The sequence below is a fragment of the Armigeres subalbatus genome, chromosome 3 (genome assembly GCF_024139115.2).
Source record: "Armigeres subalbatus isolate Guangzhou_Male chromosome 3, GZ_Asu_2, whole genome shotgun sequence".
Classification (NCBI taxonomy): domain Eukaryota; kingdom Metazoa; phylum Arthropoda; class Insecta; order Diptera; family Culicidae; genus Armigeres; species Armigeres subalbatus.
In genome coordinates this window covers 380,328,164-380,341,639 of record NC_085141.1, presented here as the reverse complement: position 1 = coordinate 380,341,639, position 13,476 = coordinate 380,328,164, and the positions used below count along the sequence as shown (strand labels likewise).

General features: G+C 43.2%; 2 protein-coding genes across 2 annotated transcripts; both read left to right on the top strand.

Annotated features, from left to right (window-relative positions):
* The first annotated feature begins 1,106 nt into the window (after positions 1 to 1,106).
* LOC134226624 (senecionine N-oxygenase-like) lies at positions 1,107 to 3,196 on the top strand. The gene is made up of 2 exons (XM_062707511.1): positions 1,107 to 1,825; positions 1,891 to 3,196. The coding sequence occupies exons 1-2, from the start codon at positions 1,261 to 1,263 to the stop codon at positions 2,601 to 2,603; spliced, it is 1,278 nt and encodes a 425-aa protein (XP_062563495.1). The 5' UTR covers positions 1,107 to 1,260; the 3' UTR covers positions 2,604 to 3,196.
* Positions 3,197 to 3,212: 16 nt separating this feature from the next.
* LOC134223755 (uncharacterized) lies at positions 3,213 to 4,599 on the top strand. The gene is made up of 2 exons (XM_062702947.1): positions 3,213 to 3,625; positions 3,692 to 4,599. Exons 1-2 carry the CDS (start codon positions 3,236 to 3,238, stop codon positions 4,565 to 4,567), a joined length of 1,266 nt encoding a protein of 421 aa, XP_062558931.1. The 5' UTR covers positions 3,213 to 3,235; the 3' UTR covers positions 4,568 to 4,599.
* Positions 4,600 to 13,476: the final 8,877 nt, after the last annotated feature.

The following is a 13,476-nucleotide window of genomic DNA, read 5'->3' as shown; positions in this document are numbered from 1 at the left end:
GAAGCCTCATGCGCGAGCTGACTCGCTTGCGATTCTGCATGGAGAGCATCGCGCATGAGTTTTTCACGCAGAATCGCATTCGCCAAAAAAAAAAAAAGATTTCGCCCCAAAAAGTGTCAAAATCCAACCAAAGCGTATTTTATGTTTACGTATGGATTTATTATCTATTGTCTTAAGCAAAAAAAGTTATTCCGATGAATTTAACGAAGAAGAACGCAATTCAAGGGCCGAAAACCTCATTAATAAAGACAATAATAATAATAATAAGAAGAACGCGCAAAAATCACGCAATGATGCAAATCGCGAGTCAAATCATGGACGATTATCTGGGCCATGAGTCAGGTGAGGTTTGCCTCGTGCTTGGTTTGAATCGTGGATGAGATTTGAGAATTTGAGTTTTTACCAACACTGTTCTTAAGATGGTTCTTCCCCAAGGGGGAGGGGGGTTCCCATACAAATGGAACACCAATTTCTTCGAAACTCGAGAATTAATCAAGCGAATGGAACCAAAACAATTTTCAGCCCCTACTTTTTAATACTTACGAAAAATTAATCTCAAAATTATTCAAATATTCATTCTCCAAGTTCAGTAGATCCTCTAGACTGCCCAATTGCTCCTTTTTTGATTATTCGGATCTAAAATGATTCATTAGTTTTGAGCGCTTTAGGGGAAATTTACACAGTTATAAGAATTTACAAATCTTCGCTTGAGGAGTATTTTCGATTTTCTAAGAACAGTTGTAACATGAAATAGTCTCGTCTCAACTAGCTAGTTTATCGCTAGATTTTAATTTAAACATTATTGATACATTCATAATGTATATAGTTGGACGATATAATCTTTTCTTTTTAAATAAGGACATGATCATAAAGCTTGTCGAGAACAAAGCGTCAGAAATAACTATCAATCAACAAAGATAGTCGTATCAGCTAGATTAGCACTGGATGTGATTGTGCGTTGACCGTTGCTCAACTGCCTGCTAGATTGTGACAGGCGGACGATCTACAATGCAGTTTTCTCCGTCGATGCCGACAGGTCACTATAAGTCCACAATCACACTATAATGGGTTGGGTATCATGTACGCAAACGACGTCCACCGTTCGCACGAGAAAAGAGTGCAGTTGATCAATTGATAAGGAGCAATGGAATTTTTGCATCTCTATGAGTCAAGCAGTATAAATTAATAGTGCACCAGTTGCGCACACTTTAGTTTGTAGTAGCACGTGTGGGGAACTGGTTCGTCGGTAAATAAGGTGGAATGGATTCCGGGCAAAGATACTGCGTGATCGGTGCTGGGACAGCTGGATTGGCGGCGGCCAAAAGAATTTTGGAAACCGGTGCGGAAGTGATCGTGTTCGAACAAACTGATCAACTCGGCGGAACGTGGAACTACACGGACTCGGTCGGAAAGGATAAATATGGGCTGGATATCCACACTAGCATGTACCAAGGGCTGCGGACTAACCTTCCGAAGGAAGTTATGGGTTTTCCGGACTTTCCGATCCCTGAACAAGAAGAATCGTACATTCCTTCGCAAGATATTTTGAGCTTTTTGAAATCGTACGCAGACAAATTTGAAGTTACGCGACATGTGCGATTGGAGCACCATGTGGTCCTAGTGGATATAGTGGAGGGGCCAAAAAAATGGAAAATACTAGTGAAGAACCTACCTGAACAAAGGATGGAAACGTTCTTCTTCGATTTTGTGTTTGTTTGCAACGGTCATTATCATACGCCTCGATTGCCTTATGTACGCAATTGTGATTTGTTCGAAGGAAAGCAATTACATAGCCATGATTATAGAACCTCAGACCATTTCAAAGGTATTAAGATGCATTGATTTAATTTTGAGTTTGCATTTTTATTAAATATGAAATATTTCCAATAGATGAGAGAGTGCTTGTTGTCGGAGCAGGTCCTTCCGGTATGGATTTGGCTTTAGAGATTTCGAAGAAAGCGTTCCATGTAACGTTAAGTCACCACACAAAGGAATCGTTCAAAACTGTTTTCCCATCGAACTTGATTCAAAAGCCCGACGTCTCGGAGCTAACGAGCGTTGGCGCTGTGTTCCAGGATGGCACCAGTGAAAGCTTCACCGTTATTCTCTACTGCACCGGCTATCGCTATAGCTTCCCTTTTCTCAGCGCAAACTGCGGTGTTGTTGTTGAAGACAATTACGTTCATCCGCTGTACAAGCACTGCATCAATATCAATCAACCCACTATGACCTTCATAGGACTTCCGTATTACGTGTGCGCGGCGCAAATGTTCGATCTACAGGCGAGATTCTGTCTCGCATATTACACGGGGAAAAAGGAGCTGCCGACAAAAGATGACATGCTTGCCGATATGCACGAACAGATGAAGCAGAAATGGATGCAGGGTTTGCGGAAAAATCAATCCCACATGATGGGACCGGCGCAGGGCGATTATTACGATGATCTGGCGAAGACAGCGGAGGTGGAACCGATTAAACCGGTCATGACCAGACTGCACAACGAAAGCAGCCAACGATTCAATGACAATTTGCTCCATTTCAGGAAAGATGTTTTTCGAATTGTGGATGATAATACGTATGAAGAAGTGGTAGGAAATTTGTAAAAGAATAATTAAATTAGTTTTTTGCAATAACATGTACAAATTTTTAAATAACAATGAAATGTTTTTCAAACAATAATAAAATCCACCGAAGAAGTCAGTAAACCTATAAATCCAATACGCAAACTGGCAAAATATTATCTCCATATGTAAAATCATAAATCCGTGGGGTAAATAATTTCTTAAAAATCACCTCCTTGCAACGCACAAGCCATGTGATTCTTACCTTTTTCGTTTTCCGAATTTATCTAAGATAACAGTAATCTGGGGATTCGTAACAAGTATTTATGAATTGCAGTCTGGAGTCCATTAGCAAACACATCTACCGGTTATATCTAGTGACTGACCTCGCTTTTTATCTAGATCTATATAAAAAGAAATTGGACTTTACGGATGCATTCGGAAGGGGTAAGAAATTACTGTTCTAGCCAATCAATCACAATCGTGTATCTTCCGGTTTAATTATTTCTACGATTAATTATAATGCCAACGTATGTCCCGCTAATCCGGACGCTTGCGACACATTTGATAAAAAAAAGTTCAATCTATGATAAGATGCTTCCCATCTGGTTGAACGGCTCAGTTCTACCAGTACCGTTGCTCGGGACGGAAGTCTTTCGGCGAATCGAGTGGAAATGACCAAGTCCACCTACGGTATCATCGGAGCTGGCCTGGCCGGAGTTAACGCCGCCAGACATGCCCTGGATGCAGGCGGTGAAGTGACAGTGTTCGAGCAGACCAGCAAAGTGGGTGGCACTTGGGTTTACACCGATGAAACCGGAAAAGACAAATACGGACTGGACATCCATACCAGCATGTACCAGGGATTGAGGACCAATATTCCAAAGGAGATTATGGGATTCCCTGATTTTCCCATTGGACAGCAGGAAGAGTCGTACGTAACCTCGCAGGACGTGTTAAAGTTCATTGAGAATTATACGGAGGAGTTCGATCTGAACAAGTACATAAAGTTTGAACATCATGTGATCAGGGTGACTAGGAAGATGGATTGCGAAAAATGGGAGGTGAGTGATGTTATGCTTGGCAAGATTGTTGTTTTGTGTTCAACTGAGTCTTGTTATATTCCGAAGGTATTGGTTAAGGATCTCCGGGCCAACCGTTACGAGTCATATCTGTTCGACTACATCCTCGTGTGCAACGGTCACTTCTTCAGTCCATTCACACCGAAAATTGTGGGACACGAAACGTTCAAAGGTGAACAAATGCATAGCCATGAATATCGAAGTCCGGCACGATTTGCTGGCAAAAATGTGGTGGTTATCGGTGGCAGCCACAGTGGTATGGATGTAGCGATTGCTGCTGCTCCTCTTGCCAAGGAGCTTGCCCTTAGTCATCGCTGTTCTGAGCGGTTGAATATTTTCTATGATAAAGTTGTGCAGAAGCCAGAAATTGCAAGGATCTATGAGAACGAAGTGGAGTTTGTTGATGGTACCCGACAGATTTGTGACGTTTTGGTCTATTGTACGGGGTATCGGACTAGTTTTCCATTCCTTAGTGTGGATTGCGGTATTACGGTAGAGGAGAATCACGTGCAGCCATTGTACAAACACTGCATCAATATTCGACAACCGTCGATGGCTCTGATTGGATTGCCATTCAATGCATGCTTTACCCTGATGGTGGACTTGCAGGTTAGGTTTTGCATTAAATTTTTCAGCGGTGGCAAAAGTCTACCAACGCAGGAAGAAATGGCTGCAGATACCAGGGCGGATGAAGAGGAGCGTGCCGCTAAGGGATTCATAAAACGTGAAGCACACATGCTTGCTGGTGATCTTCAGCAGCGCTATTACGACGATCTAGCTTGCATAGCGGACGTGGAACCTTTGAGACCTGTGTTGACGAAGTTGTACGCCGTCTGCATTCAGGATAAGAAGCGAGACATTATGAACTACAGAAGCAATGTATATCGTATTTTAGACAATGATACTTTTATAAAGGTAAATTAGGCAAAGAGAATAAATTAAATATACAAAATCAATACTCTACGAAACATGTATATTATTCCTACTTTCCAAACAAATAAGTGTGTAAGGAGTCGACTTTGATTAAGGTTATGTAGATAGTTCTCGGCATTCAGTCTTAATAAGGATCATAAACGGATATCCGTTTATGATCCTTATTAAGACTGAAAGCCGAGAACTGTCTACACAAACAAATAAGTGTTGATAATTATATACACGTTGAAGAATGCCTGTGTTAAGCACGCGTCTTTCGAATACCCCGAGAGCTTGCAAGTTTTCCTCGAGCATTGTCCAGGTTTTATGTCCGTCAAGTACGGAAACTTTAAATTTGTTTTTTTTTTAATTTGGATTACAATGTATCTACATTTCAAGTCTTCGACTACATAGCCCTTCATATCTGTATGATTATTTTATTGTTTTTCCTTTGTATGAAGTTTAATATTTTTAAAGTTTCGTTTGAATAATCCTACATGTTAACCTCTTGAAGGTGATGTTTAGGTGTAAGCATTACAAAAATTTGATACCCCAAATTGGAACGAGCGATAATCGCTGGAAAAGGCGCAACGGACCCTAAACCAATCTTTAAACTCACCAAAGCGTTCATGTAGTGCTTTCATCCCGGCCAGACGATGGACCTCAGATGTTCTTGTCGTGGGAGGGGTGTTCATAATCATCTACAGGAATTTGTTTAGGACCCGTTGAAGTTTAAGGTGATGGGTTTTTGCGCAGCTCTTCCAGACTGGCATGCCGTATTCGATCACAGGGAGGATGATTTTCTTGTAGACAGCAAGCTTATTTTTCAGGGACAATGACGTCCGGCGGTTGATCAGAGGGTACAGTAGTTTCAACAAAACGTTACACTTTGTCAACCTGTTGCCTGGAAATAAGCTTGCTGTCGAGGGTCAAGCCAAGGTAGTCGGCCTCATTGGCCCATTCCACAGTCGTGCCATTAAGGATGATGTTGCAGTCATAGGCATGGGGGATCTAGAGTGAGGGAAAATGATGACCTGGGTCTTCGCCGCGTTGATACAGATCTTCCAGCTGGTGAGGTTCTCTGGCAGGGCATCCAGGCCTCGTTGGAGTTTTGCCACTAGCGCTCTGATCACTGTACCTTGGTAGACGATGGAGGTGTCATCTGCGAACAGAGACAGAATGCCGGCTTCTGGAGGTTCTGGCATGTCGGAGGTGAACAGATTAAACAGCAGGGGCCCCAGGATACTGCCCTGGGGAGCGTCTGCAGTAATGTAGTGCGCATTGGAACTCGCTCCGCTGATTGAGACCCGGAATGTCCTTGTCGACAGATAATGGTTGATGATTTTCACCAGGTAGCAGGGAAGATTGTAGCGATGTAGTTTGTACACCAGGCCATCATGCCATACACTGTCGAATGCCTTCTCGATATCGAGTAAGGCCAAGGTCTGAGGATGTTGGTAGCTCGGGTTAGTTATGGTATGTCGGAAACCAAACTGTTCCTCGAGCAAGATGTTATGGTGTTCGACAGACTCAAGTAACCGGCGTTGGTCCAGTGTTGGTAAAATCTCAAATTCTCAAATCTCATTGACGATTCAAGTCATGCGTTAATTAAATCCCATCAGAATCATGGCACAGAGAATCGTTTATGATTCGAATCGCGATTTGCATAATTGCATGATTTTTACGTGTTCTTCATTGTTGAATGCATTGAATAATTGCATATTTTTCGCAACTCGGCCGTACGAAAATATTTTTTTTTGTTAAATATCTTGTTCGAAATGGACAAATTTATATGAAATTTACGAAAAAGAATCCACGTGGAAATCAGAAGTGCTTTTTTTTTCGTTGTGTCATTTTTTCAGTTTTTATTTTTCTTTTTTCTAAAATGTTCTGGTAAAAGCTTGAAAAATATTAAACCTAAAAGGTGATAATTAAGTCTTCAGATAGATAGATTTGTTGTGCGTTGTGTGCAGAACTTGTGCTTTCCAAATTTAGGACAATCCGTGTGTGTTAATATGTCTTAATCTAACCACCTAAATAGCTTTTAAAACTTTGACGAGATGAACGATTTTATCAGTGAATAATATCACGGAGAGCTAAATGAGTCACCATGTAGCAACGATAATAATTCGTCTTCCCATGTTTCTATCTAATTTCAGGGCTTTCGAATACCTAGCTGACATTTGTCTTTAAATAATGATTTTTGTTAAGTCCGCACGTTAGAGGCGATTCAAATATGCTGTCCGCTACTTCTTGAGATTTCTAACCCCCCTAACGCTTTCTTGTATGCCTAGAATATTTACTGTCACAAAATAGTAGCCCCCCTCTCCCCATGAAAAAGTGGCGTCATTATTAAACGACCCAAACTTTGATTTTTTGTTATTATTGGTTTAGGCGAGATCGGAGACCCATAGTGATGTAAATTGGATGGTGAAACAATCCGTTCAGTACAGATTTGTTCGTGTTTTGTATTGGACGTAGAACGATCGGAGATCGCGTCCAGACGTGTTTTTTCAGTAAGCAGAATGATCGGCCGGTCATCGAAATTTTGTTCTGCTTTGTGCGTGTGAGTAAATTAATTAGAAAGTAAAAGTTTAAATCGCGTCCAGACATGTTTCTTCAGTAAGCAGAACGATCGGCCGGTCATCAAAGTTTTGTTCTGCTTTTTGCGGAAAGCAGAACGATCAGCCCATCACCGAAATTTTCCGAATTAACCGAAATAAAAATATAAGTTTTGTTTTCATCGATCAAACTACACGCTATACACGGCATACCGTTTACCAAAACGAACCCTGCCACACCCCCTACCCTATATATCCAACATCCCAGTGATTTCTCGTGGAAGTGCAGATGACTCGTCGGCTTCTATCAAAGCGAGTATCACGTCAACAATTTCCTACCTATTCCCTAATTGACCTGCATTCGGACACGGCCGGCGCTGGTATTGCTTATATTTGAGTCACCAGTTCTTACATATTGAAGTCCCAAACTTCATCTGTTGGTTCTCTGTGTAATTATAACTGACCTGGCAATAACGGAGTAGCAACCGTGGGCGGTCAATCATGCTCATACTCATGCTCATGATCATTGTTGAATGCATTGAATTAACTTTTTTCGCCTAAAACAATGGCTAATAAATGCATTTACAGTCGCCTCTCCGCATCTCGATATTGAAGGGACCATCGATATAGGGAGAGATCAAGGAATGAAAAGAAAGTTGAAATGGGTACTAGATCAAAAAAAAAGCTCGTTGCTATAAAAAACAACAACAAAACAAATGTTGTTTCCTGTTGTTGACGTGTTTGTTATTGTCCAAAGATGGTCTAGTAGCCTAAAAATTTGAACATATCGAAATAAGGAGAGCGAATCCTGAACAAAATATGATCATAACCCATCGAGATAGGAAGGTTATCGAGCTGTAGAAAGCCCAAATGTATGTAGATAGAAGGGACTGAGGAAACCATCGACATAGGGAGAGATATCGAGATATAGAACATCGAGATGTAGAGAGTCGACTGTATAAACAAAACGTACGCCGCGATTGCGTTTTGACGCTTTTTAGAGCGAAATCATTTTTCGGTGAGTGAGCGAAGCGATGCGATTCTGGCCGAGACACTCAAACGTGAATCACCTTTCCAAACAGCTTTGATGTGATGACCCTGAGAGAAGGCTGATGGGACGATAGTTTTTTGGAGAGGAAGGATCCTTCCCAGGCTTCTGGATGGGAATGACTTGCGCAGACTTCCAGGACGATGGGAAGCAACTGAGTTGCAGACGCTGATTGAAGATCAGCGAAACTCATATGTTTGAGTTCGAGATTCTGGATGCTGCAGAAGCCTGGGGCTTTCATGTTTTTCGATGATTTTATATAGGCCATCAATTCGCCAGCTGAGATCTCCAACTCATCCGAGAAGTCGTTGGGAGTAAGATGGATGTTGTTTGCATGCTCGTTAACGGCTGCTTCGTTTGGGCTGATGATGTGCTGTCCAAGATTATGTGAGCTGACAAAGTGACGACCTATTTCAGCAACCTTCTCCGCAGGAGTTATCAAGCGATCCTTAGAGCCATTGTTGTTTAATGGGATCAAAGGTGGAATAGGTCGAGGCTTGTATTTTAGAATTTTGGTCAACTTCCAGAACGGCTTAGCACAGTCTGGGAGAGCGCGGAATTTTAAAAACAAAATCACTATTTCTGAGGTCCACCATTCTGGCCTGGATGACTTTTGTCAAGCGATTGCAAACAGGTTTCGAGTGCTGGCAGCCCAGTACGTTGCTACTGTCTGCGAAGCACGTTACGAAGACGAATGAGATCTTTGGTGAGGGTTTGTTTACCTGACGAGCCTTTTTAACATGCCATTTTTAACATCTGGCCACCGAGATGGCCTCTTCAAAGGCGCACAGCTGGCGATCGATACTTTCTGGCGTCTCCGGACGCACCTCGTAGTCGATAGTGGTATCAACGCACTGCTGGAATTGCTGCGCGGCTACAAAACAAGACCATGCTGATGGTGGCAGGGTTAGATTCCCGGTGCCGGTATAGGTAATTTTCGGATTGGAAATTGTCTCGACTTCCCTGGGCATAAAAGTATCATCATGTTAGCCTCATGATATACGAATGCAGAAATGGTAACTTGGCTTAGAAACCTCGCAGATAATAACTGTGGAAGTGCTTAATGAACACTAAGCTGCGAGGCGGCTCTGTCCCAGTGAGGGATGTAATGCCAACGAAGAAGAAGAAGAACCTGATGGTAGTTCCTTCTGGAGAATTGGTGACGGTTGATCGACGAACCGATTTCGGCCACCACCGGGTAGTGATCCGAGCTGAGTTCTTGATAGGCGATCAGCTGTGATACGTTATCCATATTCGTGATGAACAGATCTAGCGTTGAATGAGCACCGGATATGCTCAAGCGGGTGGGTTAATCCAGGCTTAGGATGATGTAATGACCTTCTTCCAGATCGCTACTCCAGATCATGCCGTTCCTATTGCTTCTTGAGTTTCCCCAGGCTTGATGTCTTGCACTCAGATCAACGGCGATAATGTACTGCTCTTGGCGCCGCGTTAGCTGCGGAGGGCGGCCGATGTACCATCGATCTCCTTGGCTTGAGTTGGGCAGTAGACCACGATGAGGGTAATTACTCCGACGGAAGTGATGACTTCTACCCCAACGGCATCGATGTGTAGAGCGGTGGGTCGCCCTCGGCCGGAAGGGGGCCGGAATCCAGGGGGAGGAAGTGGTAGCCAATCGCTGGTGGATAAAGCCTGTGGTGTTGGAGCTTTAATCGATGCTGCAGCGGCCGCCAGCCGTTTGTGCGGTTGCAAAGGTGGAAGTATTGGTATCGCTCGTAGGGGAGCCGGGATGGCCGGAAAGTTCGCCTTGTCGATTACTGGAACACGATTTCTTTTCGAGAGAGTATTGGATGAAGCTTTCCTTCGGATCTCCAGGAACTCAGTTTATTATTCCGATCAGCTTCAGGTCCTTGAACGTAGTGGAGCCGTGGAAAGCGATAGGTCATGAGGTCATGAGTAAAAACTTATATTTGTGGACCCCGAGGAACTCCACGATTGATCGGTGATGGTCCTTGTTGGTCGGCATCACCTTCACGCCCTCGTTACACACCCGAAAGGCGCACTTCAGCCCTTTTGCGATCAGCTGGCACTTCTCCTTCCGCTCTGGTTACACCTGCGGCAGCGGCGATTGCTGCTTCCATCTCTTCGGCGGGTTTCCATCGTCGTCGATTGGCAATGACGAATATACATTGCTCTGCAAAAGCTGCTTGGAGAGGGGTTATCCGCGCCTCCAAGAGCAGTGCGCATCGGCACCTTTCCCGTCATCGAGTCTCCCATGACGGGTCCGGGAGAAAACAACGCCAACGCGACGAAGCGAAAACGTAAACACAGCCAACGAACGAGAAAAAAAGCTTGGTAAAAATGCGCGAGCAATAAGCACGTCCGTACGCGCTGCTGTCACAAACTGGAATGACCAAAGGTAGACGAATTCCTCGACCATTCCTCGAAAGCAGAAAGCACAACATCCTTTCATGAATGCTTTTCATGCGAAATTGATCAAAGAGATCACGATATCTTCATTTGGTAGACTGAAAGAGAAAAAGGTGCTCTGCTTCCACTCATCCGGTATCTGTTAAGTTTTCCGGATTCTGACTATTAGTCTAGCTGGCAATAAGGTACCAGTCAAAACGATTAATGCAAGAGATGGCGTTTTTTCAATGGTAGTAAAATCGAAATTTCATCACTATTAGACTACTAATCAGTGCAAACTAAGTGCAGGAGATAAACTTTTCACCTCATACTTCATTCCTTATCACTACTTTCTTCTAAAACACCACAATTTTCCATAAATTTGCAAAACACTTGATTTTCCCATACATTTTATCGATTTCCAACTACCATTCTTCCATGAGCTCATGGTGAAAATTGTGAAAATCCCAGAACATAGAGTAGCAGGCTTAACAACACAGATAGAAACGCCGGTATCGCCACTCAGTGACGAGTACCGTAAACATGGTGCACGGAAGGTTGTTGTCTACACTTTTTACGGCTGCTGCACCCTGGAAGTAAATGTCATCGAAGTAAACAGTCGGTCCCTTATTGTCTAGCTTTTCCGGGACGATCTTTATTAGATCAGATCCAACATCATATTTTTCAGGTGTGCCATTGCGATCAGTTATTAGATCTATAGCAGCATCCTTGACAAATATCCCCCCCACACACACACATCCCTGACATTGACACCATCCATTACCTGCTTTACTTTTCTTGCGCTGTTGGATGGCATCCTTAATTTTTCTCAAGGTGAGGGCTGGGTTGTCTCTTCTGCTGCCTTGACCTTCACTGCCTCTACTCTCACTTCGTGTTCCTCGAAGTGCTGCCTTTCGATTACCAAATGTTACCATCCTCATTCTTGCAAATTTCGGCTCGTGGAAGCATTCAATTAATAACTGAGGAAATGCTAATAGAATATTAAGTTGAAAAGCCGCCCATGTTCAAGTTGGAATTTAGAGCCATTGAAGAAGAAGAAGAAGAAGAAGAAGAAGCAGAAGAAGAAGAAGAAGAAGAAGAAGAAAAAGAAGAAGAAGAAGAAGAAGAAGAAGAAGAAGGAAAATAGAATTTGCGGGAAGCATTGAACTTCTGATATATGTTTCTTGATAACGGTTCTTCTGTCCCAGCTCCTTGTACTCCGCTTTTTCCAGGCGGCGTTTACTCGCCTATAACTGGCGATCTACTAAGTCCCTTGCTGCAGCGCGACCGCCCTCGCTGCGTCTTTCTTCTTCAGAATCTGTCTTTGTAGAACCAATCGTTTCGTTGACCTCATCCCACATACCCAACATTGTTCTGCGCTGCAACGTTAATGGCTACTTCAACTGTACTCCAGCAGACCTCAATAGGGGCCTCATCGAGCTCACCCTCTTCCGGCAATGCTGCGCGTATGAAGTGGCGACATCAGGTTGCTTCAGTCGCTCTAGGTCGTACCGAGGCGCCTGTCGCTACCGAACATTGTTGATGACAGATAGTTTTGAACGCAGTTTACCATCAACAGGTAGTGATCAGAGTTGATGTAAGCGCCACAATATGTCCTGACGTCGATAATGTCGGAGAAGTGCCGTCCGTCAATTAGATATGGAATATGGAACTTCGAGATGTAGAGTCGATTGTATTTGAAAGTCATAGTACAATATGGATTTAAATCAGTTTCAAAAGGAGCGAAGTCAAGCCCCGGAAGTTATTAGAATTTGATACAGCATCCATTCGCTAACTGGGCGAACGCCGCTTTTTAACTGGGTTGTCGGGGGGATTTACTATGCATTGTTATGGAACGTACACACGGCAAGCAGTTTGACCAACATTGACTCCACCTCTCGTTTATTCAAACATCCAGCAAGTTTTACCAACAGCGGCACGAACAATCAATTTATTCGACCAACAATATCACACACGAACGACCGAAGCGCCAACTTGAGCACCAACCATCAAAAAATATATGGGGGTTTGTGCAACTTCACTACAAATGCTCAAACATGTTCGGCGAACTTTGACTCCACCCCCGACAACTTAAACCAAAATCAAACCGTTTTAATTTTTTCCAACCGAGCCGCCAACTGTCAAATGGTTGTTCAAGCAACTTCACACACGTTCAAACGAAGCGTTTTCTTGGGGGTGGAGTCAATGTTCGTCAAACTACTTGACTGGTGTGTACGTTGCATTATGATCAATGTTTTACATGGAACGACAATAATATACCATTTAGACTCCTCTCGCTGCCTAGTCTTTGTTTTTGTTTTTTAACTGCTGGATAACTGCTTTTTAACTGGGCTATGGCCTAATTAGCGAACGCCTAGTTAAAAGGCACCCAGCTATAGACCTGTGCGCCGCCGCGCCGCGCCGCCGCCGCCGGTGGTTTTACTCACGCCGCCGCCGCCGGCGATTTTGGGTCGGCGCGCCGCCGATCATAATTTTGCCACGCCGATGACTAATCGCAATAAAAAAAATCATTTACCTTGAGTCGAGTCGAGTAAAATAAAAGACACTGAAGATGGCCTTACAGAGACGAAATACGTATTTGTAAGACAATACAACGTGGTGGAATTGATTGGAATAGTACTAAACTCGTGTTATGATTGTTGTTGTTAGTTAGTTGTTAGAATGTTGTTCGGGTGGAACTCGTTTGAATTCAATTTCAAATCTACCTCAAGTGATGGTGCCTCTAAGACAGTGACAAACATTGGATAATGAATTAATTGGTTTATTAGTTGTGAATTTGAATTAGGCTGTATCTAGTAGATTTAATCTACTAAGTAGAATAATACAAAAAATGTTGAAATGGTCTTTGGAATTCGTCTAAGCCAAAACCTCATTTAGTCGGGCACCTAAATCTGCTCTATGATTTTTCTCCATCCAAACGA

Excerpts from the sequence above, each read along its gene's own strand:
- LOC134226624 (XM_062707511.1), top strand. The coding sequence starts at position 1,261 with ATGGATTCCGGGCAAAGATACTGCGTGATCGGTGCTGGGACAGCTGGA. Across the intron at positions 1,826-1,890 it reads AACCTCAGACCATTTCAAAG|ATGAGAGAGTGCTTGTTGTC; the intron begins GTATTAAGATGC and ends TATTTCCAATAG.
- LOC134223755 (XM_062702947.1), top strand. The coding sequence starts at position 3,236 with ATGACCAAGTCCACCTACGGTATCATCGGAGCTGGCCTGGCCGGAGTT. Across the intron at positions 3,626-3,691 it reads TGGATTGCGAAAAATGGGAG|GTATTGGTTAAGGATCTCCG; the intron begins GTGAGTGATGTT and ends TATATTCCGAAG.